The 22,834-nt window shown below is 53.1% G+C and overlaps 2 protein-coding genes across 4 annotated transcripts; one reads left to right on the forward strand and one right to left on the reverse strand.

Annotated features, from left to right (window-relative positions):
- The first annotated feature begins 308 nt into the window (after window positions 1–308).
- Window positions 309–22,046, forward strand: SYT8 (synaptotagmin 8). 3 transcript variants are annotated; one of them, XM_068193941.1, is made up of 9 exons: window positions 309–1,774; window positions 19,029–19,151; window positions 19,515–19,672; window positions 19,802–19,897; window positions 20,130–20,297; window positions 20,491–20,658; window positions 20,852–20,969; window positions 21,357–21,490; window positions 21,574–22,046. In XM_068193941.1, exons 2-9 carry the CDS (start codon window positions 19,046–19,048, stop codon window positions 21,805–21,807), a joined length of 1,182 nt encoding a protein of 393 aa, XP_068050042.1. In that variant the 5' UTR covers window positions 309–1,774; window positions 19,029–19,045; the 3' UTR covers window positions 21,808–22,046. The 3 variants fall into 3 exon arrangements, with proteins under 3 accessions (XP_068050042.1, XP_068050039.1, XP_068050040.1); XM_068193938.1 differs by lacking the exon at window positions 309–1,774 and adding an exon at window positions 16,095–17,732; XM_068193939.1 differs by lacking the exon at window positions 309–1,774 and having other exon boundaries at window positions 18,277–19,151.
- LOC137475989 (cytosolic 5'-nucleotidase 1A-like) lies at window positions 9,736–13,993 on the reverse strand. The gene is made up of 6 exons (XM_068193937.1): window positions 13,891–13,993; window positions 13,070–13,237; window positions 12,608–12,737; window positions 11,996–12,118; window positions 10,722–10,900; window positions 9,736–10,196 (listed from the first exon to the last, which is right to left on the reverse strand). The coding sequence occupies exons 1-6, from the start codon at window positions 13,933–13,935 to the stop codon at window positions 9,894–9,896; spliced, it is 948 nt and encodes a 315-aa protein (XP_068050038.1). The 5' UTR covers window positions 13,936–13,993; the 3' UTR covers window positions 9,736–9,893.
- Window positions 22,047–22,834: the final 788 nt, after the last annotated feature.

Raw genomic sequence — 22,834 nt, forward strand, 5'->3', positions numbered from 1 at the left:
GGGAAGGCACAGGACACATGCACAGCTCCAGGCTGCAGACCCCGAGTTCCGTGCAGGGCTCGGCTGCTCACGGCCCTCGGCCACCGTGTCACCCGCTGCCACCACGGGGGTTTCATTGCGCACCCCCGCCATGGGGGGCCGTGGCAGCCCCCCAAGCCCCGTGTTTCTCCCTGGCCCCCGAACACCTCCAGTTTGGGGGACTCATCCCTCTAGTCCCTCTGAGATGGGTGCTTCTGGAGAAGATAGCCTAGGCCACAGCTTTTTTGGGAGGTGCGGTGGAGGATGTCAAGCCATATCTGCCTCCCCTCAAAATGCACTGTGGGGGTACTGTGCCACCTACAGCCGCTGAGAACGATGCTGGTGCAGGGCAGAGCCCGGGAGGACACCGGCCACCAGCAGTCCCTGAGGTCTGCCCCTTCCTCAAAATGCAGACTGAGCAACGAGGAGTACCGGGGTGGGCTCCTCACCACCACCGGACTGTCCTAACAGGGTTCAGAGGTGTCACCCCACCAACTCAGGAGGCCACAGCTAATCTCTGTCCAGTTTGGCCCAACAGAGCTCCTACAGAGCCATGAGACCTGCTAGAAAAACAATAAAAATTAAATCAGATTTACAGACATTTTCCCTTCCAAGTCCTGAGGGCTGGGAGGGCTTGTTTCCTGCTCCTGCTTGTGCCTAATCATGGGAATGGGAAAGTAGCAGCCTGTGGGACGAGCTGGGCACTGCTGGAGTGGGGGACCCCTAGCTTTGTGATGAAGTTCCTGTCCCTCTCCTGTCACATTCGTGTTCATGCAACTTCTGTAAAATTGCTGGGTCAGGTCACTGGCACCTCACTTGCACCAACTCCTTCCCGCACTCTGTCCCTAAGCCTCTTCCATCCTCCCATGGCCTCCCACAGGACCCTGCTGCCCTGGGTCCGTTCGTGCTATCCCCCCAGCCGTGACCCATCCCGAGTATTTTTAGAGGGCATTTCTGCCCTGGGCTGTATTTTGTCCCACGAGCTCTCGAAATTGCCACATCTTGGTCAAGATGATGGGCTTCAGGAAACCTGCCGCCTGCTTGTGGGACACAGCTGCCATTGGGATGAGGTTTTCTGGAGTGATCGCTGGAGGCATTGGTTGGACCTGGTGGGTCCCGTTATTTCGGCCAGCACCTGCTTCCTTCCTGCCCCTGCGGGTGTGTGGTCAAGCTGAGTGCCACTGACCATGAGTCAGCAGAACCCGTTGCCCTCCCGGCCCTGCGGCACTGCGTGACTCAGCAAAATCCCGTGTGGCTCATTCGGGCAAGGGGCCAAGGCATAGCGGGTCCCCAGCACCGGTAGCCTGACCCCAGAGGCATCGCTGCTGCTGCTGCTGCTGCGGGCTCCAGCTCACGGGTCTCCTCCTCTCATCCCCCTGGATGCTTGTGGGCAGGAGTGGGTCAGACATAAACCAGCCCGACCGTGGCCCCATCCAAGCAAATCCACCCTCCCAAAGGGCTCTAAACCCCTTTACAAATGTCCTTTGCAGACAAAAAGGACAGTTCTGACGCCAGGCCCAGGCGTCCCCTATGTCCCTTATAGGCTTTCCTGGAGCCTGTGGCAGAGCAAGTGAAATACCAGTCCTCCTCTCTTCTCTTTGAAGTGGCTGGGAAACTGTAGCTGGCCAGACAACCTGCACCTTGGCTCCCAGGCTGAGGCACCTATGGTAGCTCCTCCTCGAGCGTTTCCAGTCTGGCCAGTCTCTGCTAGAATCCCGTGGCTATGGAGTGGGCTCCAGTGTGCAGGGATGGGCCGGTGAGTACAGCATGCTGTACTAGTCACGTACCATCACACGGTGCACAGCAAAGTGCTTCAGCAAGTAAAGAACTCTGGACCCAGGCTGTGTCTGTTTTTTTGATTCCAAGGGATTAGAGGCAAGCTTTGCTATTATGAATGAGCCTTACCTTGAGCTTCATGGTAGCAAACCTTGTATCCTCATCTGGGACTGCTCTCATACCAGTGCAAGAGAGTCGCTGCTTTTTGAGCTGTTCTAAGTGACTTACGTGCCCCATGTTTCCAATGGTTTACTGGGAAAAAGGGAGAATGGGGCTGTGTCAGGGAATGTTACAATAGTGATCCTCTCCTGGGTGCTTGCAGGATGGGAAGGGACTGGGGGTCTTATCCCTGAGTTTTTAATCTGTCTCTGTCCCTTGGAACCAGTAGTTTTGGAGCTGACACTGCAGTGCCTGCATGCTGGGAAGCCAGTGGCTCCAGTAAGGAGACAGGATTTCTGCATTCAGGCTCCCTCAGCACCTCTGTGGAATGTTTGCCCTGATGTTAAAGCGTTGAGAAGTACAGTGGGTATGTTTAACCAGGAGCTGGGAGCACGTCTGGGTATTTATAGGCTGGGACTGTGAGAGTTGCACCATATTATCTTAAAAAGATAGAGTAGCATGAGCCTGGGCTTAGAGTTTTTTACACACTTTTCCTTGTTTGTGGAGCAAACAAGGAGTGCCATGGCTGAGGTATCTAGAGAACCTGTGAGACACAATGGAGGGATGTATCCCTTCTCACTCCTATTTTTGTCACAGTGGATTAATCCCTTTCATTGCTGCTCTGTCTCCCTAGCCCCCTGCATCCCCTGTGGCTCCAAGGGTGAACCAGCGCATCTTCCCCTGCAGCCACAGCTGTGGGTGTGGGGTGACACGCCCCTGGGGCCCTGCCATGCTTTCACAACCTTGGTGCCTGCTTGAGAGGATTCCCAAGGTGGGGTCAAATGACTCAGCTCCAATAGCTCCAGTTGGGAAGAGCACTCCAGCTCTGGGAGATTGGGGTCTCCTCTGCAAGTGACACCTGGCTGTCCCATCTGCCCTTTGCCCCTCAGGCAGGAACCTGATGCAGCTTAGTTTATAAACATAGAATCCTTTAGGTTGGAAAAGACCTAGAAGACCATTGAGTCCAACTATTAACCCAGTACTGCCAAGTCCATCACTAAACCATGTCCCTAAGTGCCACAATTACATGGCTTTTAAGTGCCTTTGGCAATGGTGATTCCACCATTTTCCTGTACAGTCTGTTCCAATGCCTGATTACCATTTCAGGGAATAAATTTTTCCAATATCCAGTCTAAAGCTCCCCTGCCACAACCTGAAGCCATTTTTTCTCATCCTGTCATCTGTTATCTGGGGAAACAAGCTCCCACCTCACTACAGTCCCCTTTCAAGCAGTTGTAGAGAGCGATGAGGCCTCTCCTGAGCCTCCTTTTTTCCAGGCTAAACACCCCCAGCTCCCTCAGCCTCTCCTCATAGGATTTGTGCTCCAGACCCTTCACCAGCTCCATTGCCCTTCTTTAGACATACTTCAGCACCTCAATGACTTTCTTGTAGTGAGGGGCCCATCACTGGACACAGGACTTGAGGTACAGCCTCACCAGCACCAGTACAGAGGGACAATCACTGCCCTAGCCCTGCTGGCCACAATGTTTTTCATACCGGCCAGGATGCCACTGGTTTCCTTGGCCACCGGAGCACACTGGCTCATGTTCAGTTTCAAGTGCCTTATTTTTGGGGGGCTCTAGCAGGTCTCCCATTTGCAGTTTGGCAGATCTCTGCCAGGGCTGCTATAGTTGTCTCTTTGTCCTTACACATGGCTGTGTGTTTGCCTCCACCCTTTCCGCAGTGTTTTTTTCCTAAATGTATTTATCACAGCAGCACCAATGTTGTGAACTGCAATGACGTACAGGGCAAGGAAAGCTTCAGCTCAGAGATGCAGATTATTTTTTTGCTCAGTTGTGGGTGGGATTTTTAGAGGGCATCTTCAAATTCAAGAAAATGCATTTCTAATTTTGAAGCTCGTTGCTACAAGAAAAGAAAACCATTCTCCCATCTGAGCTGAGCAGAGCCTACGGGTACACAAGCCTGGGCAAGTCCGGTTTCAAACAGCCTGCCTCCACTGGTGCTGGTGCTGGTGTGAAGGTGCTGGATGCAGCTCATTAGCAGAGCCTGATTCACCATCCCTGAGATCCCGAGGGAATCAGTGGTAACTTTTTCCCGGCACAGTGCCAGGACTTCGCCCACTCCCTACACCGTTTCCTAAACTGATGTACAATTCACAAGGTGAGGGTGCGTTTTGCAGTGGCGCTGGCACATCCCAAACTACACCCTTTTTCAGGGTAACACCCACAAAAGCAAGACTAAAAGGTGGTTTAGGAGCAGCTCTGGGTGGTGGGAAACCTGGGAGCAGAGGAGGGGTTGCACTGAGCATAACAAGGTGACTCATGCAGGCCCTGGCTGTTGTGTCCCAGCGCTGTGTGCACTGGGGAAGATGTCCTTGGCCTCATGGGTGGTGGCAATCCCAGTCCATTCATGCCGGCTGGCTGGGGCTGGTTTGGAGGCACAGCGGGCCAGCAGCCTGCTGAAACATGTTCTGGCTACCATCATGGGCTGCAATGACCTTGGGGGAATGCTAAGTGCAGTTGCAAATGGCCAAGGCTGGGTGGTATTTTTTCATTTGGTGTCTCTCATGCTGCAAACTGTGATCCTGCTGGCGGGTGAGGGTGGCTCACTGGTGGCCGTGTGACACAACTGGATGTCATAACAGGCAGGAGCCCTGAGCATGGCTCCATCCTCATTAGGGCCATTTGCAGCAGCCTTCAAATGTGGAGTGTTTTCATCACATCTTGTTCCTAGCTATCTTCCATCTTTTCCCTAGCTATTTAAAAACAAAACACAGAAAGTATTTAATAAGTGAAATATACTTATGGTCTTTAAGATTCTGAGCTGCTCTGGTGTCTTCACTAGGGTTTACTTACACACTACCTTGTCTCAGTGGGCTGCTGCCAAGCTTGACATCACCTGTCCCTGTGTCCCACGCACTTCATGGCCCTGCCCAAATCCTTGCCACCCCCACACCACCTGCCCGCTCCTGACCCTGCTCAGCGTTGGATGTTCTTCATCATCCCCTGGCCCATCCTCCCCCATGGCTAGTGACACACCTGGCACCCACTTTGGGGAGGAGGGGACCTGCCTCTTCCTGGCTGCTGGCCCTGTCTGGTCCTCAGGGCAGGGATCTCATGTTGTTTGCTTCACCGGAGTTATTTTGCAGCAGGCTGAAATTGCCAGGGATGGGCAACAACAATCCTGGCAGACCCTGGCAGCAAGGCAGCGTGACCCGTGGCTGACAGGATGGGGTGATAAGTGACAATGACGGTATTGATTCATCCCCACCCACGCCAGGACGTGATAGGGAACACAGGGACCCAACTCACCTTGTCACCACCTTGAGCAATTCCTGCTTCTGTCCCCCATGTAAGCCTGGCTTGGGATGGGGGGTATTGGCATGCTGGTAGGGTTTCCATCGTGATGCAGAGAAGTGCCTCCAGCCACATCCAAACATACATTTCATTTCCTTTGCCAGCAATAGATGTCATTTAATTATTTCCTTTAGTTTCCAGCAGAAGCTGCCCTAAGACAACCATCGTATTTACAATCATGTCTCTTCCACGTAATAAAACACTGAAGTAATTGACATTTCTGATCCTGAGAGAAGTGTGGGCTCAGAAAGATGAGGGTCAACACCCCATTGCAACCCAAGGATCAGCTTAAAAGTTGCAATGTGTTTTCTTGCAGTGGGAGCAACCAGCTCTCACTGGTGATTTGGTGAGTCAGTCTGGACCTCCTGGGGCAGTTTCTGCTGTGTCAATATTTCCACAAAGGCTCTGAATTCTAATTTATTGTCACCTTTCTGCTAAGCTCCATCTTTACTTGCCACCACAGCCACTATTTTAAGTGTGACTGCCTGGGGTTAAGATCTTGAAACCAGTTTTAAGCACATTGGCAAACACAGTCTGTGGCTTTGCACACCCTCTCTCTGACCTTCTACATGCACAACAGCCGGTTAATAATTTTTTGCAGCATGGGACATGGCATCTCGGCCTCTCTGGCTGAGAACTCCTGAGTGTTTCTCAAGGTACACTGCCACCAGGGTGACTTAGGGTCAGGGTTATGGTCAAAAACGTAAAGATGCCTTGCTCAGTGCTCATGACCAAAGGTGCTTGTAGGTTAGGGAGGTGTGGGAGCATCCTTGGCAGACACTGCAGCTGCACCCAGGTGTGCAGCCTCCAGCATCCTCTCTCTCTGCAGCCAGGAGTCAATGAAGCTGAACAGCTCGGACACTGCCACTGCAGATCTCTATTAGCAGACAAATATCACCAATCTCCCCTCCCTGCAGTACCACCATTTCATATAACCCTTTCTCTTGCTTAGCACTGAGTTGTTTTGTTTTTAGCATTGCAACTCTGAATTGACCGGTGCAGTGAGGGAGGGATTAAGGCCACCGGTCCTGGGCAAAGTTCTACCACAACTCCTCGGGGCCGACCAGCTGCAGCCTCTGATCCCCGGGGTCACGCGCCCCACCCTGAAACAAGGGCCACTTGTTTGGCATCGCTGGCAGAACTGGGCCCTGCAGAGGAGGCAGCTGGCCTGCCTGTGGCTGAGAAGAGTAGGGGCCCACTTCCTTTTCTGGACCAGGAGGGTGTCTCAGAGGGGAATCCAGACACCAGGCAGCTTTGGCTGGGGTCATGGGGGGTTGTTGGAAAGCGATGGTCAGAATCAAGTGCAGTTCCTCAGAGTCCCCTTGGCACTTCTCTTCCTGGAGTGGAAAGGTATGAAACCCAGCAGGGTTCAAAGGGAGCCTATGTGTGGTGGTGACACGGCAGTGTGGTCTGCTCCTGCCTTGCCTGGCCAGCAAAACCTGAAATGGGTATCAAGAGAAGCATGCCATGACCAGCCCCAGCAGCTAAACCCTCTTCAGGGTGCAGCAGCGGCACAAGACCCTGGGGCATCAGCAATCCCTTGAAGGAGGGAGCTTAAGATGCCTCAGAAGCCAAAACCTGAGGAGCATCCCAAGCATAAACGAAATTATTACAGCTGCCTCTAAGACAGAAACAGCAAGTTTGTCCTTGCAGCAGGGCATGAAGCTGCAGCAGTCCTTGGCAGAGGGTGTTTTCGACGGCACATTGTTGGAGCAGGGCAATAAGTGGAGTTTTGATGCTACAAGGTTGAACTATGGCCTGAAGCAGCTGTACTTGGCCCTATATGATGCAACCTCCCAAGCCCCGAGTTTCCTTCCTTTTTTTCTTATTTTGGGCACGTTTTGCCCTGTCATCCCCCACTGTGCTGACAGTGCTGGAAGAAGGCATGTGGTGCTTTCCCCCTGCCTTCGCATCCCACGCACTGCAGTGGCTCACGTGGGCCTGTCCCCACCACCCTTGACTCGGCAAATTTCCTCTTGCCCAAGGCAGCGACCAAGCTCCTGCTGGCCTCATCCAAGCATCAGCAAATGCAATGGGTCGAGGTGGTGGAAGATGCCCAGGACCACCGTCACCTCCAGCACTGGGTCCGTGTCCCCAGCAGCAGTTGCCAGGGAAGCAGCTAGCTGTGTGTGGTAGCCAGGGGTGGAGGTGGGGGCTTGGATCACCACACTGAGCCCGGTGGTATCTGACCTGCACAAAAGTGGGACGAATATCTGCACCTGCTTACTGAGCATGTTTGGAGCATCCTGTAATTAATGTTTGCTCAGCTGACGGCTGCTTAGCATTATTAGCGAATGATGAGTGGCTGATGTTGATGTTGCTACCTCAAAACATCTAATTTCAGCATCTGCACTGAGCTAAAGGGCCAGGGGCCAGACAGCTGGTTCCAAGACCCTGCCAGGCTTTGCTTCTTTGGAGGCGGTTTCCTATCAAATCTGTGCACATTGGCATCCCTGCCCTGCCCTAGCAGCCCCGAGTTTGGACCTACATGGTGGTCACGAAAGCAGGGACAGGACCTCTGCCAGTGGCATGTCAGGGCCAGCAGCTGCCCTTGCTAAGGCAAGAAGTGCAGAGTCCCATGCCCAAGGCAGCCAGGAGTGAGCTTGGAGACAGATACAAGATGACATTCAGGGGCCCAATCCAAAGCCCACTGAAGGTTTCTTGTGTATTTAAGCCATTTTGATGAACATGCCAAACACCTGATAAATAAATGGATGTATGTAAAGGAGCACTGAGCTATCCCACCCTTCCTCCCACACTGCTAGATACAGGCATGAGGAACAAGCACTCCCACTGGGATACTTGTTTATTTATTTATTGGGAGGAAAAAAGCTTTGGTTAGACCAATACTTGTGAAGCCTTTAAAAATAATTATTTTCTGATTACACTGAGATTAAAAAAAACGAAGCCAGCATCATCTTTATCTCCTCATCCATAATGCCTCTGCCACCTGAGCAGCCAGTTTGTGGGTTTTTTTCTGGACAGCTGGCAGGGATTTGAGGTGCCATGTCCCCAGGAAGCACAGTGGTCTCTAGTGTCAACTCACATCCAGCCCTGGGGAAAGAAACTTGCAGGTGAACCTTGCAGGTTCCTTGTTCCCCAGGAAAATTAAGAATTGAATCCAAACTGCCAGAGGAGAGGCATCCCTGTTCGGGGTGTGGTATGATGTCAGGCATGTAGCTGAGCACACCCACGTACCCCATGTGCAAGGAGCAGTTGCTCCTGAGACCCCCACCCATGCCCTCCACCCACAGCTCTGGAGATCCATTTAAGTCTGGGCACAGCTCCCAGTCCTGCCCCAGCCCCCGTAGTGCTGGTCTGCAGCCCGGGCCCCTCCACGGCTTGTGCTGCAGGCAGCCTATCTCCAGTGCCCTCTCCTGGTGGGACCTCAGTGCTGGGTTGTAGCCTTGTCCCTGTCATGCAGCTCCAGGACGTGAGTGTCCCACAGGTCTGTCTCCTAAAAGCACTCTGAGCAGTATGCATGTCTCAGGAAAGCTCTCTTGTGCTATAATCTCTTTTATGAGGAGGAAGATCTTGGGCTTTCTTTCTTCAACCCACGCACCCATTTCTAAAAGGTTTGTAGGTCCTTTACAGTTTTTAAGTCTTTCTCCCTCTTCTGAGTTCAGCTGGAGCTGCCTGAAGCACTCACTAGCACATCAGTCTCCTCAGGAAACCAGGATGAGTGTGTTTGGTGAGGCAGGGTCTTGAGGTCTCCCTTTAGGCAGAGATCCTGGGAATAAATCATAGAATCATAGAATGGTTTGGGTTGGAAGAGACCTTAAAGATCATCCAGTATCAGCCACCCTGGTGTGAGCACGGACACCTTTCTCTAGACCAGGTTACTCAGAGCGCCATTCAACCTGATCTTTGACACTCCTAGGGATGGGGCATCCACAACTTCCCTTGGCAACCTATTTCAGTGCCTCATCATCCTCGCAGTAAAGAATTTCTTCCTAATATCTGATCTAAACCTGCCTTTGTTCAATTTAAAGCCATTCTCCCTTGTCCTGTCACTACATGCTCTTGTAAATAGTTGCTTTCCATCTTTCCTGTAGATTCCCTTCAGGTCCTGGAAGGCCACAATTAGGTTACCCTGAAGCCTTCTCTTTTCCAGGCTGAACAACCTCAATTCTCTCAGCCTTTCCTCACAGGAGAGGTGCTCTATCCCTTTAATCATCTTGGTCTGCCTCCTCTGGACTCAGCTCAACAGGCTGATGTCCTTCCTGTGTTGCTCAATCTTGGAGACTGTCTGAGCACAGCCAAAACTAGCATTTTTTTCTTGCTTCTTTCAGCTTGTGTGTGTGGCATTAGCTTCACTAATTTCTTTGAGAAAAGTTCCCAGGTCCTACAGGGCAGGTAGGTGTAGTCCTCAGTGTCACAGCAAAGGTGTCCTCCCATCCTGGAGCAGTTGTGTCTTTTGGCTTTATCCTAAGATGTAGAGAACCCCTTATTAGGAGCAGAAATATGCATCAAGCTTTGCATGGGAGTCCATGCTCTCGTCCCCTTTCCCTGAGATTTGCTTGCTGCATGTTAGGAGATCTTTCCTTCTCCACCAGAAGTTTTGCCTCCAACTGACCCAGTCCCCTGTGTAGCTGGGAGGGAGGACTGCTGGCCTGCAGCCCATCAGCAGCAGGAAGGGACCCAGGCAGAGGGTACCCCCACATTTTGGGCCCCTTGGATGTTATGAAGCCCATCATCAAAGAAAATGTGAGGCTGGATCTGGGCGAGGATGGGGCCTTTGGGAGCCCCATCCATGAAGAAAGCCTCGTCGATGGGCAGACCCCATTCCCGGAGCGTCTTGATGGCTCGGATGCCCATGTCCCGGCCGCTGCGGGCTGTCACCAGGTAGGTGCGGATGGGGGATTTCTCCTGGCCAAACTTCTTGCGCATCTTCCCGAGGTGCATGGCAAAAGCCTTCAGGGGACCCTGGGAGGACAGCAAGACAGTTGGGAGTGTGTGGGAAATAGCAAACACCTACTCTGCCTGTACAAGCCACTTGTTCCTCTCCCAGGCTTTCTCAGGGCTCTGCAGAGCACACAATGCCTGTAGGCTCCAGGACCAGAAAATGCTGGGACTGGGGCTCTGTACTGTGGTCCCTGGGAGGAAGGTGAGCCTTGTGGTGCTCATCCTAATCCCAAAGAGACCAGCAAGATACATCCCAGCAAGCAGTGCCTCTTGGTCTGAGTCCTGCAGGGACTTGGACAGCAAGACGTCACAGCTACAAAAGGTGGTGCTGGGATTAGCCACAATCCTAGGTATTTACGGCTTATTTATAGGAGATAACAGATCCATTTCCAGTGAGACTCCAGATCAGGCCCACACCAGGGACTGAGTAGTGGATGCACAGGGACTCTGTAAGGATTTCTGCTTTTGTGACTGTTCATGCCAAAGCCCTAGCAGGAGAGACGGCAGAGTCTGTGGGTGCCCATGGAAGCGAGGTGGCATGCTCACCTCTCCTATAGGGACGGCCTCCATCGCCCGCTCGTACTGCACTGCCCCCTCCAGGCCCTGCTCCTGGAAGATCTGGTCTGTCTCGCTGGAGAAGAGCACAGCATCCCCGTCAAACACCACGCGGAGTGGAGTGCTGGGGGCCTGCACCTCTTGTTGGAAGACGAGCGCTGCTGAGACCCCTGTGAGGCAGAGCAAGGTGGGGTCAGGAGGGCCACCCCTGCCTGGGGCAGCTCATGCACGGCCAGCTGCTCCCCACTCATCTGCTGCAGCCCTGTCCCACATCATCATGCCAGGGGCCCCAAGTCAGGGAGCTTTCTAGGGGAGTCAGCCCAGCTTTTCCATGGCTGTATTATCCCCCAAGAAAGTGCTGCTGATCAGAAACCGAGGTCTGGGGAGACACTGAAGTGTGGTAAGAGATGGTGGGTGGTTGTCAAGGCATTAGCAGCACTCCTCCTGGTGCTTGCTCACCCTGCCAAGCTTCAATCTTTAATGCCCAGATTTAGCACCCCGTGGTGTGAATAATACAGGCTGGCATCTCCATTGATTGTGGTAATTGGCTTAATTACAGTCTCTTCCTACAAGCTGCTCCCTGCCCACCCTCATATGTGGACCCAGGCTCCCAGATGGGAGACACTTGTCAGGGCAATGAGTCTCTCAACGAGGTTCCAGGAATGTGCTGTGTAGTGAAGGAAAGTCCAGGTTGCAGATGGCTTGCTCCTGACCTTGAAGGACAGTGGCCAGCTGATGTGCTCATACCCAAGTGAATTAATAAGAAGGTGATTAATCTCATTAGAGGAGTTGGGGAGACTGCACTGCCTCTGATTGAGGTCAGGCATGTGCTTACATCTATCACTGAGCACACAGTAACTCTGCATGTACCAAGACAGCAAATTTCTGTGGCATCCTCATAAAGTCCTGGGAATCACTGATAAACTCTGATGAACACTGATAAACTCTGATGAATGGAATTTCATTTTTGGTTAGAAAGGCTTAAATGTCGGGCAGGGAATGACCAGCCCATGGCAGAGCTGTTTTCAGAATGATGCATAATGCACTCAGTGACTTGTGAGGGCATCTCAGCAAACTTGGTGTGTTTGCATGCTACTGGTAAGGACAGAAAAGGAGACTGAACTGTTCAGGACTGTACTGGTAATCAATGTGCCATTCACCCCTCGTCCCTGTGAAATCACAGGCTCTGGTGTTGTCTCTTGGTACTGAGCTGCTTGGAAAAAGTGTGGTGGGTTTGGGGACGTGGGATGGAGGGGAGAACATACCTCTCTGGAGGGCATTGCAGACATCTGTCCTGTCAGCTGAGAGGAACAGCTTGACGCCGTGGGACTTCAGGTACTGTGTGGAGTCCTCATCACTGACGAAGCAGAACTTGGAGATCTCCAGGCCTTCAGGACAAGGGATGTGAGTGAAGTCTTATGAAGCAACATCCTCCTGACAGCCCCTCACTCCCCCACCATGTCTCGGTGTGCTTTGCTGTAAGAGCACAGGGCAATGGATTTCCCAATGCCTGTGTTCTTGCTGCATCTTCTTGACCTGTTGTTGCTCCTATAAAACTGCAGAGTGCAGGAAAATATTCCCTCCATCCCTCCCTTAAATGAGCATTCCTCCTGACTCTGGGATTTAGGGTGGCTTTTTTAAACAACTTTTTTTTATTTTCAGTACCTGCCTGAACATGCCCGGGCCATGCAAAATGCTGCCAGACTTCCTGGTGTGAAAGATATGGCTGAGGGGAGCTGGGCTCAAAGAGAACCCCTTCCCCACTTCCCCTTGTATCCCCTGGCTCTCCATTTGCCACTGATGATGCACTGTGGTGCCTGATCTGCTCTGCAGCCTCCCAAGGGTGTCAGGCACTGCCAGGGATGGGTCCCCCTTACCGTAGTGCTTGGCGCTGTTGATGATGCGCACGCCGCTCTCTGGGCTGTTGTTGGAGAGCACCAGGATGTCAAAGAGGTCCCTCTCTGCTGGGTTGCTCTCCAGGATCTTCTTGTTAACATACTGCACTGCCTGGGAGGAGATGGGACTCTTTTAAAGAGGCATGACTGTGGTACCTTTGCAGGGGTTCTTTTGCAGTTAAGGTGAGTGGTTTGTGCTGCATCTGTCAGCTATGGCAGGGCTGGCATGTTATGGAGAGCCAGACAGAGCAACCATCCTGGAAAAGCCAGGGGGAGATGGACTGGTCAGGAGCACAGGTGTCCATGCCCTGCAATGAGGCCAGGAGATAAGCACAGGCGTAACTACACCCCGTGATGGGAGTTGAGACTTAAAGCTGAGAAAGCTGAGCTTTCACCCCATCCTGCCAATGTCTGCATGTGCCCCTAGACAGGTGTGGGGCTCACCTGGATGAAGGCAAAGGCTGTGCCTGGTGGCAAGGGCTTGTCTTGGTTGGCCTGCTGGTGCCTTGTGTACGCCTCCTTGCCCTTTTCCAGGTAGAGCTTGTGCTCCTCCTCCAGGTTGAAGATGGCTCTGGTGGTCACAGCAATGACCAGTGCCGTGCTGGGGTCTTTCTGCAGGACAGGGAGAAAAGAGGAGTCAGGGGACAGCAGAGAAGGAGCTCACAGAGGTGGGGTGAGCAGGGGGCACCAACCAGAGTGGTAGGGTTGGGTGCTGGAGGTATCAACCCTGTGTCACAGTTCTGATACCAGAGATACCACACCCAGTCTTCATTTTCAGGCCACCAAGGAAGGAGCTGGCAGTTGTGAAACTCTAACCTGTCTGATAAGTACCACATGCTCCAAGGACAGCTCACACAGAGGGGATTGCTCCATAATTTTGTTCTTTGTGGGGACAGCAGAGCCACAATCATCTGTTTGTGCTGGGTTTCTCTGCACATACTGCTGGTATTACCCTTTGGTTTTGTCTGTTCTGGACAGTTGAATGAAGTCTCTGTGTATGTGGAGAAGCTGCTGCTTTCTCTCTGGCTGCTCCAAAATTTAAGTGTGAGCAAATGTATGTGCCCAGTCCAAGCAACTGGAAATCACATGGACTTCACTGGAACCAGGTGCCCAGCAGCCGTGGGACAGCCACTTCTGCTGAAACCCAGGCACGAGCAATCCAGGCCACGACAGTTCTGGGCTGTGGTGTGTTCTCTTCTGTGGTGGCATTTCAAAACTTGGTTTGGAAATACAGGATGTGTGTTTTGTAATGGACAGCCTTTTACCTGTTTTACATTGGTGTTTATGACTGTGCTTTCCAGCTCTGCCATCTTCAACTCTCAGCCTTTAAGAGAAAATATAAAATAAAATGGACAGATATAGCCAATCTGTAGTCATTCTTGAGAGGGAGAAGAGTGGAAAGGAGACAGGAAACATCCTACACACCAAGTACAGCAGCCCAAATGAACCTGTTTCTGCTGACAGCAGCTTTGTGCCGAGAAAAACTGTTCTAGTAGTTCCAACTAAATGTGATGGAAAAGTGGCTTTTCAAATGCAGATCACTGCTTTATTTTTACTTTCGTTTTTCTCAAAGAGAAAAACTCTGTGTGGAACTGCTGAAAGCTGTTGTAGAGCTCTTTTCCAAGCAAAATTTTTTTTTAAACTGTTTTTAAAAGCCAAAGTAGGTTAGATCTTATAGGTAGGTTTCTAGTCCACATCCTTGTTGCCTTTTTTGCCAGTTTTGCTTGAATGGTGAATTTGTATCTACAAATGAAGGAGTTCACTGCATCTGCAGCTCATCTGCCAGAGAAAGTAGAAGTGTGTGGTGAGGGCTTGGATAAAAGCTGAGACCCCTGTGATGGGGTTGGTCTGCCCCTCCGTAGCCCTGTGAGCCAGACAGGCCCTACCTGATTACTGTAATGGGGGCTGGGCAAGCAAAGAGCAAAGCCAACATGCAGTGTAAAGGACAAGTCAGGGTCTCCACAGAGACCTGTCTTTTGCCCCAGTTTTATTAATTAATGTTTATTGTTCAGGGACGGCAAAATGTTGTCTGGGCCAGTAGGCAACACACTTGGCTGATGCCAGCTGTGAGAGCCACAGCCTTGCCAGGGGGGGCTCAGTGCTTGCTCAGTGCACTCCCCGACTGCCCGAGGACTAGAAAGTCCTGCAGCAGGGCTACCGCCCCAGCCAGGGCTGCCTGGAAAGCCAGCAGGTGCTGAGCATCCCTCTGCTTCCTCCACCCCATGCTGGGAAGGGGTCTCCTCCCAGAGAGGGTGGCAAACACCAGCCCAGCTGCGCCGGCAGAAGCTTTCCTCTGACATAATCCCAGCCAAGTATTCTCTGAAAGTCAAAATTAAATGCAAGGACGCAACGGAGCTGAGCAGCCCTTCCTGGTGGGAGAATCCACCTCTAATTTCTGCTTCGCTCTTCCAACAGACCAAGCTCGGCTTCTCCTTTCCATCTCCCTGCCCCGACAGCCCGCAGCGCTGTTCGCATCAGACACACGGATCTGCACAGGCACACGCCTCGCTGCGAAACCGCAGGAAACCATTCCAGGCGGGTGCTGCTGGTCCCCGCAGCTCTTCCTACGGCTGCCTAGCAGGGAGCAGATGTTACCCCCTGCACACAGGCAGGGTTCTGCTAGAGAGAAAAGCCCACACTCACCGCCAGCGCCGCCTCGGCTCCCCGGCACAGCCCGTCCGGCGGCAGCATCCCCACCCTGCCCAAGGCGCTGCTGTTTATATTTCCCCCTGTCCGCCCTGCAGGAAGCAGGCGGGAGCCGGGATTTGTAGGCAGCCAGCTGGTTGGCGTCGTGCCCGGGCCAGACTGCATTTCCCAGCTGGCATTGCACAGGATCACGGTCACCTGGGCCTGGCTGCGGACGCAGCCGCGGTCACCCTGCGGAGGGGACTCGGCGTTGTTCCTGCTTCCGAGCCCTCTCGGTGCTTGTGCTTAGTGGCTGATCGCTGTCCACAAGCCGTGATGTCTTATTTCTGCAGCTGGAGTATTTATAGCGTGCCTCCAGTCCTCTCATTTCCCAGCCCCTGAATAGTTGTATTTTTGACCGAAAAAAATAGGGGTACCTGGTCGAGAGTGACTCGCGGCGTATGCAGGCATGCGGGGAGCAAAGGCAGGTGCAGAGTGTGGCTGGGGGCAGCGCGTTTGTAATTCTACTGTAATGGTTTTGGGTCTCTTTTCCCTAATTTTCTGAAAGCCCTGTCTCACATGCTGTCCTGGGCAGGGTTGATTTTGGGGCTAGGATTTTACTTTTCTGGGTAGGCTGTGTGGCACTCAGCTCTGTGGGGCTCATGGTGCCAAGACAGTTCAACACCCCTTTTCTGTCCAAGAGTGTGGCTGTCAGGGATGTGGCGGGGAGAGGATGACGAGAGGGGGGCCGACACAGGACCATCATACAGCTTTTCCTTTGCCCTGCTGCTGGAACAAGTTCCATTGCAGCAGCCTGCCCAGCCTGACTCTTGCCAATGAGACCAAACTCACCTGCACTAAGGCTGAGCGCTTGTCCCCCTACATGACGCCAGGCTATCACCAGGATCACCAAATCTCCTCCCAAAATGTGGGAAGCCACCAGGGTCCTGTGCAGCTTGGTCTCACTGAGATCATAGAATCACAGAATGATTTTGGTTGGAAGGGTCCTAAAGATAGTTTAGTTCCAACCCCTTCCACCATGGGCAGGGATGCCACGCACCAGATCAGCTTGCTCAGAGCCCTATCCATCCTGGCCTTCAACTCTTCCAGGGATGAGGCCACAACTTCTTTGGGCAACGTGTTCCAGTGCCTCATTACCCTCTGAGTAAAGAATTTCTTCCTAAGATCTGAATCTCTTCTCTTTTAGCTGTCTCAAGCAAACAACCTGTTGAAAAGGCTACTTATGTACTCAGCTCTTAGTGTGCATATGCAGACCCCCTTTCCCTGGAGGATTTTAATATTCCCTATTCCCCCATCCTCATAATGCATTTCTCTTGTGCATCCCTTGGGATTTCCAATTTAGAGCAAAAAGTTCCCCCAGAGGTTTGCTGCAGCATCATTCCTGCAGCACCATTCCTGCATCTCCTGCTCTTGGAGATGGTGCTTTTCTGAGCAGCAGGAGTGCAAGGCCCTTGTGAGTGTGGCTATTTTTTGGGTGGCTGAGGGATAGCCCTAGCCCTTCTCCTGTGGCTAGGCACCTGCTGTGGAACGCCTTTGTGGCCATGTGAAAATCTGGAAGGACTGGTGAGTTAGGGTGGTGGGACAGAGCTGGGACAGGTCTGGTTTCTGGGCATCTCCTCCCATCACTACATCAGCCACTAGACACTGGCAGTTTCACGGTATTGCTCCCTGCTGCTGACACCACCCCAAATTTACGTGGCGATAAGGCAGGTTTTGGGCAGACTTTGCTGAATTGGCAACAAGGGAAGAAGTTTACAAACATACATTTAATGCAGTGGAAGCCTGTGAAATTGCTTCTGGCTGTGTGCCTGGTGCTTCTGTTGGTGCTGGAGGATGAAACCACCCAAGCAGTATCCCCTTGTCCTGTCTGTCCTCCCTGCCGTGTTGCAGCAGAGCATTCCTGTTCATCCACACACACGTTTTGCCAGCCCTCACACAGTGCATGCCCTGTGGGCCAAGGAGCTGGGCTTCTCAAGTGCAGAGCTCACCAGGGATGGATGCAGTCATGCACCCATCCCCTTGAAAGTGTCCATTCCTTTGTGCTAAGTGCTTGCAGCCACACAGTCCAGCCCAGCATCGCTGCAGGGATAACTTGGAGAAGCGAATTTCCCAGTGCATGGAGCTGGGCAGCAATGCCCTCCAGCCTCTTGCAGGCAGGAGGGCAGGTTTTGCTTCCTGGTCCGGCAGGGAGTTCCCCGCTGGCTTTTCGCCTGCATGAACACTGCTTGGGTCAGCGGCGAGGTGGGGCCGGCAGAGCTGCTGGGGCCACCCGGCTCCTGAGCTGGCAAAGCAGACTTTCCAGTTTCAGCTGTACAGTGCAGCCACCATCCCTTCTGCACCCTCAGCTGCGTGCCCGGTGGGCTCCCATCTCAGCCCACAGCATGCCCCTGCCACACGTGGTGGCTTGACTGCAGCCTGCGCAGCAGGGAGGGGACGCTGACGCTGGGAAGGATACTTGTGGGTAAGTCTGGATTTGGCAACCCAGTCAGCACAGCGTGGGAGCAAGAGTCAGGGTTCCCCCAGCCCCTTTTTCAGGAACATGGATGCTCGATGGTCCCAGCAGACTGCCCACTGAGACTACGTCTCCTGTGCCAGACCGCAGCAGGGCTGTCCCCATCGTTCCCAAGGTGGTGGTTCGGTTCATTCTTTGGGGTTGGGATAAAGGTTTTTTTAAACCACGTTCAATGTTAGACTAATGTGAAACAGCCTGTGTCAGGCAAAATGTACTGGCACTCCTAATTGTGTGCTGGAAAAAGAAAGGCTGCTTGCTGGCTTTGCGGGCTCAGCAAAGGGAAGTGCAGACGTGGTTTCCTCCTCCCCAGGAAGATCCCCATGCAAGGAGTACCTTGGGACGGGCAGAGCGTGGGCAGGGTGCAGGCAGAGCGAGGTGGAGTTGGCTGCTTGAGCAGGCACCCGCTGGAACGCAGGGCAGGAGGCTGGCAGCCACAGGCACATACCTGCCAGCCCGGGCACCGGGGCTGGGTGCCACCTGTGCCGTGGTGGCTGCAGACCCACTCACTGCGCGGCACGGCTCCGGGCACACCTGTCCTGCTGACGCGAAAGGAATTTGACTATGAGGAAGTGTTCATGCTAGAATCAGAGCTTTGCCGTGGGGAAAGTAATGCTGTAAAACCATCCTGCTTTCAATGTGAAGCCTTCCCTCAGGCTGTGTCAGCGTTGCCCACGTGCACAGGCCAAGCTCACGCAAAGATTCTGAGCCGGTGTGGCCCCAGCCTGGTGGCAGCACTGCCACCGGCAAGGAGGGCACCAGGCCCTGTTGCAAGCCCAGGAACCAACCTTACCGCTCCTCAGGCCTGCGACAGGAGGGAAAATGGCCAAAAAGGGGTGTTAGCTGATGATGGGGCTTTCCTGGAGCTGAGCAAACCCTTCAGCTCACTCTGCCTGGCCGGGGAGGACCCAGCACAAAATAGCTCTTGGTTTTTATCCCCTACAGCCAAGTGATTCCTCTTCTCAAAACTTCCTGGACCCCACAACCTCTCCACTTTCAGCAGGCAGACTTGCAAGGATATGAAGGAGAAGGCTGTATGGGAGGGGCTGGCTGGTGCAGAGCCCTCCCTGCCAGCAGCTCCTTCCCACTCCATTTCACATCTCATTGTCAATGTGGCCAGGCTGTAATCGCTTACCCTGAGCTCTATATTTTAATTGTGTTTGCTCTCATTAGAGCCCTGGGCTACAGGCAGCACACGTGCTACCGGAGAGGAAATCCCCACCCTGTTAATTTTGCCTGTGTTCCCAGGTCACCCCAGATTAGCCATGGCAGTGGCAGCCAGGAAAGGCAGGACTACAGCCTCCCCACACACCAGCATCACCACCACAGCTTGGCCAGGCTCCCTGGACAGCTGGCTTAGCTGGATCACGTGTAAGTATGGTGTCTTTTGCCCTCCTCTCCCAGGCAGCACTACCTGGTGGGGCTGCTGGACTCTGAGGCTGTGTATTCACTTCACTTTCCCTTCAATTCCATTTTCTGGTGGGCTCCATCAGGGTGGGATTACTGCAGAGTAGTACCACACTACTTCAGGAGCAGAGGGTATCTTTGCTACCCATTTGGGGAATGGTTTTCAGCCTCAGTCTCCCTGCATGGGGCCTGTCCAGGATTCTAGGGGCAATTTTGAAAGTACAACTCCTTAACGCTGAAGCACCAGGAAGAGGTTTAAATGTACTCTATATGTTTTGCTTGGTTTTAACTCTTCTATCCAACTCCGCTCCCTGAACATTGCACCAGTACCCAAATGGGCGCTTATCACCGTGGCTGTGGCAGGGGCCATTCTCCTCCTTCTCTTCCTCATCTGCATTGTCAAGTGCTGTTGTACCAAGAGGAGGCCCAAGAAGAAGGAGAGAATCGGCTTGTGCGCCGTCAGCAACTCCACCACGATCAACCTTGTGCGTCCTCCCTTCCCCTCAATCCCACTTTCCTCCCCTCTGAGGGGTTTGCTGCTGCACTGCCTAGCCCCAGGGATGGTGGGAGCACAGCATGGCAGGGACATGGCTGAGTGTTGCTCTCTGCCACAGGTCCAGCCTGAGATGGAGGACCTGGAGCGGGAAGTAGAGCAGAAGCGGCGAGGAAAGCTGCAGTACTCCCTGGAGTACAACTTCCGCATGCAGGAGGTGGGGATGCTCATGGCCATGGCACAGCAGGGAAAAAGCCATGCTCTTGCATGGTCACCCTTTGCTGCCCACTGAGGTGGACGTGCCCTCTCCCAGCTGCCTGCAGCCCACTAGCTCTCATGCCTGCATGGTGTCAAGGTGTTCCTCACTGTTGCACTCACTTCCCACTGAGCCCCATCTGTCTGATCCTATCCTTCTCCACCTGGTGACCTTGTGTCTCACTCCTCTCCAGCTGAAAGTTGGCGTGAAGCAGGCAGTTGAGCTGAAGGCCATGGGCAGTGGAGGCACATCTGACCCATATGTGATTGTCTACCTAACATCCGATATGAAGAAGAGATATGAGACCAAGGTTTACCGCAAGACCCTTAACCCCATCTTCAACGAGACCTTCACTTTCCAGGTGCAAACCAAAGCCAATGATGTTTTTTGGATCCCATCAAGAGTGTTGCATAGACACTGCTCCCTGGGAACAAAACTCTCCAGACTGGGAGTTGCTTGTGCAATCAGGACTGGGAAATGTGAGAGAGGAATACCCTCATGGGGCAGGGCTGCCACTGAGGAGTGAGTCCAGGCTTTTGGATCCTCTCCTGCAGGTACCCCAGGCTGAGGTGTCTAAATCCACGCTGGTGATGCAGATCTATGACTTCAACCACTTTTCCAAGCATGACATCTTTGGTGAGGTTCAGCTGCCCCTGGCCAGTGTCAACCTGCAGCATGTCATCGAGCAGTGGAGTGACCTGGCGGTGGCCAGTAAAGTGGAGGTTGGTCCTGGTGGGTGGGAAACTGCTGGGAGGGATATTCTGTTGTTTGGCTTGCCACTGCCCCAAGAAGCAAGCCCTTAGGGGCAAGCATGAGAGTGGGGGCGATTCAGGAAACCTGGGGCCAGCCTGGTGCTCCAGCCTCAGGTGAGCTGGCTCCTCTGCCTGGTACTAATTAGTGGCATCTCTCTATCAGGAAGAGCATCTGGGTGAGATCTGCTTCTCGATGCGCTATGTCCCCAGCACTGGCAAGCTGACGGTGCTCATCCTGGAAGCCAAGCAGCTGAAGCGGATGGACTCGGAGGGACTCTCAGGTCAGTGCGGGCTGCTTGCGCTTCCTACTACTGCCCAGGCCTCAGTGGTGGCACCAAGAGCTGCAAAGCCTTGAAAACTCTTGGTGTTAAGACCTGCTTCCTGCTGCAACCACCATATGTCACCCCTTGGCTGACTCGCAGCCTCTCACAGCACAGATACTCCAGCTTTGGGCCATACTGGAGGTATCTTCCAGGAGGAGATGTCATGGCTGGATTGTACAGGGAGCTTGGCAGGAGGAAGTGAGCTCTGAGATGGCTGTCTCACCATAAGGAGTGACAAGTGGGATGCCATGGTCTCCTTGGGAATGGCTCAGGAAAGCTGTTTTGTGGCTGAGTTCTTCAGTCAAAAACTGTCACTTGTGCAAGATGTGCCCTCTCTCTCTTCAGATCCTTTTGTCAAGGTGCATCTCATACTGAACAGGAAGAAATGGAAGAAAAAAAGGACAAGTGTGAAGAAAAACACCTTAAGCCCTTACTTCAACGAGGTGTTTGTTTTTGAGGTGCCTTTCAGTCAGATCCAGGTGGGTTTCCGTGAAGTTCCCTGAGCAGGTCCTCACTGCAGCAGACCTCTTCCCACTGACCCTCTTTCTTGTGTCCCCCCTAGAATGTGGACGTAGTCATCTCCGTCTGGGATCATGACAAAGTGACCAAGAATGAGCCCATCGGCAAACTCTTCCTGGGCTGCCGAGCCACAGGCAACCAGCTGCGGCACTGGTCTGACATGCTGTCCAACCCACGCCGGCCCCTCGCCCAGTGGCACATCCTGCAGCCCCCGGAGGTGGTGGACAAAGCCCTGGGACTGAAGTCCCACCTCAAGCTGCCCCTGCACTCCAGATAGTGGGGGGTCTCCTTCTCCACCCAGGGAGCAGGATGGTGGGCTTATGGAAGAGTGAGGGGCTTCTGCTCAGCAAGCTCTAGACATGTTGGTCCCAGCTCATTGTCAGCAAAGAGGGGACTGAGACTCCTTCTGGCCAAGAGATGATCTGGCTGCTGGTGCAGCTCGTGCTCTGTGTGGCACCTGGGACAGGGCAGCTTGGCATCCAAGGGCAAGGTTGGACGTGGAGCAGAGGGTGATAGTGGGGAATGTCAAGGGCTCATCCCAACTGCTCATGGGCTGGGTGGTGGGAATACACAGAGCTTCAGGCTCATGCGAAACAGAGTCCACTGATATTTATAAAGCAGAGGGTTAACGTGCTGGTGGCATGGGTGGGAAGTTTCTTTAGTTGTGAATAACTTGGTGAGAAGTGTGTTCATGTTTCCTGTGAAGGCTTTTAAACAAGACCAAGATATTGAAGAAAATTAAGAGGCATGAGAGAAGGAATACAGGTGGATGAGGAAGGTGTTGGAGACGTCAAACTAGCTCTTTAGTGCCTCTCTAATGTGTGCTCTGTGTCCTGGCTAGAGGCTAAATGAGAAGCAATGTGGCTTCACACTTAGCCCGTTCTCAGCCCGTGATGATTTGTGCACACTAAGATGTGACTCAGGCTCTGGGACTCACCAGTGGCCATCCCCATGCACCGCACGGATGAAGATGCATAGTGTCAGCTCCTTTCACCTCATATGGTCCTACAAGAGTGGCACAGCAACGTCTGCACCTCTGGCACCTAGAAGTCCTGCCAGGGTGGAGGGGCTGAGGCTCTTGCTTTCACACTGTGATCACACCACCCTGGTAAAGGCTGGCTTGCAGCCCTCACCTCACTTCTGGACAGGTTTCATGTTTAATCTGGGAGGTTTTTTGTGGCCACATGTCCCGCCCCACCCTGCTTTGTGGGGCCTTGGTGTTGGGGCTATGTAAGCAAAGATCTCTCCTAGAAGGATGAGGGCATCGGAGTGGTGCCGCTACATGCCCTTGAGTATGCTGCAGT

The sequence above is a fragment of the Anomalospiza imberbis genome, chromosome 6 (assembly GCF_031753505.1).
Source record: "Anomalospiza imberbis isolate Cuckoo-Finch-1a 21T00152 chromosome 6, ASM3175350v1, whole genome shotgun sequence".
In the NCBI taxonomy this organism is placed as follows: Eukaryota; Metazoa; Chordata; class Aves; order Passeriformes; family Viduidae; genus Anomalospiza; species Anomalospiza imberbis.

What these genes read in the sequence shown, in the direction of transcription:
- LOC137475989 (XM_068193937.1), bottom strand. Translation starts at nt 13,935, where the DNA reads ATGGCAGAGCTGGAAAGCACAGTCATAAACACCAATGTAAAACAG. An exon ending in TAAACACCAATGTAAAACAG is followed by an intron (nt 13,238 to 13,890) that starts GTAAAAGGCTGT and finishes CCTGTCCTGCAG; the next exon opens with AAAGACCCCAGCACGGCACT. An exon ending in CAGCCTTTGCCTTCATCCAG is followed by an intron (nt 12,738 to 13,069) that starts GTGAGCCCCACA and finishes ATCTCCTCCCAG; the next exon opens with GCAGTGCAGTATGTTAACAA.
- SYT8 (XM_068193941.1), top strand. Translation starts at nt 19,046, where the DNA reads ATGGCAGTGGCAGCCAGGAAAGGCAGGACTACAGCCTCCCCACACACC. An exon ending in ACGAGACCTTCACTTTCCAG is followed by an intron (nt 20,298 to 20,490) that starts GTGCAAACCAAA and finishes CCTCTCCTGCAG; the next exon opens with GTACCCCAGGCTGAGGTGTC. An exon ending in TGCCTTTCAGTCAGATCCAG is followed by an intron (nt 21,491 to 21,573) that starts GTGGGTTTCCGT and finishes TGTCCCCCCTAG; the next exon opens with AATGTGGACGTAGTCATCTC.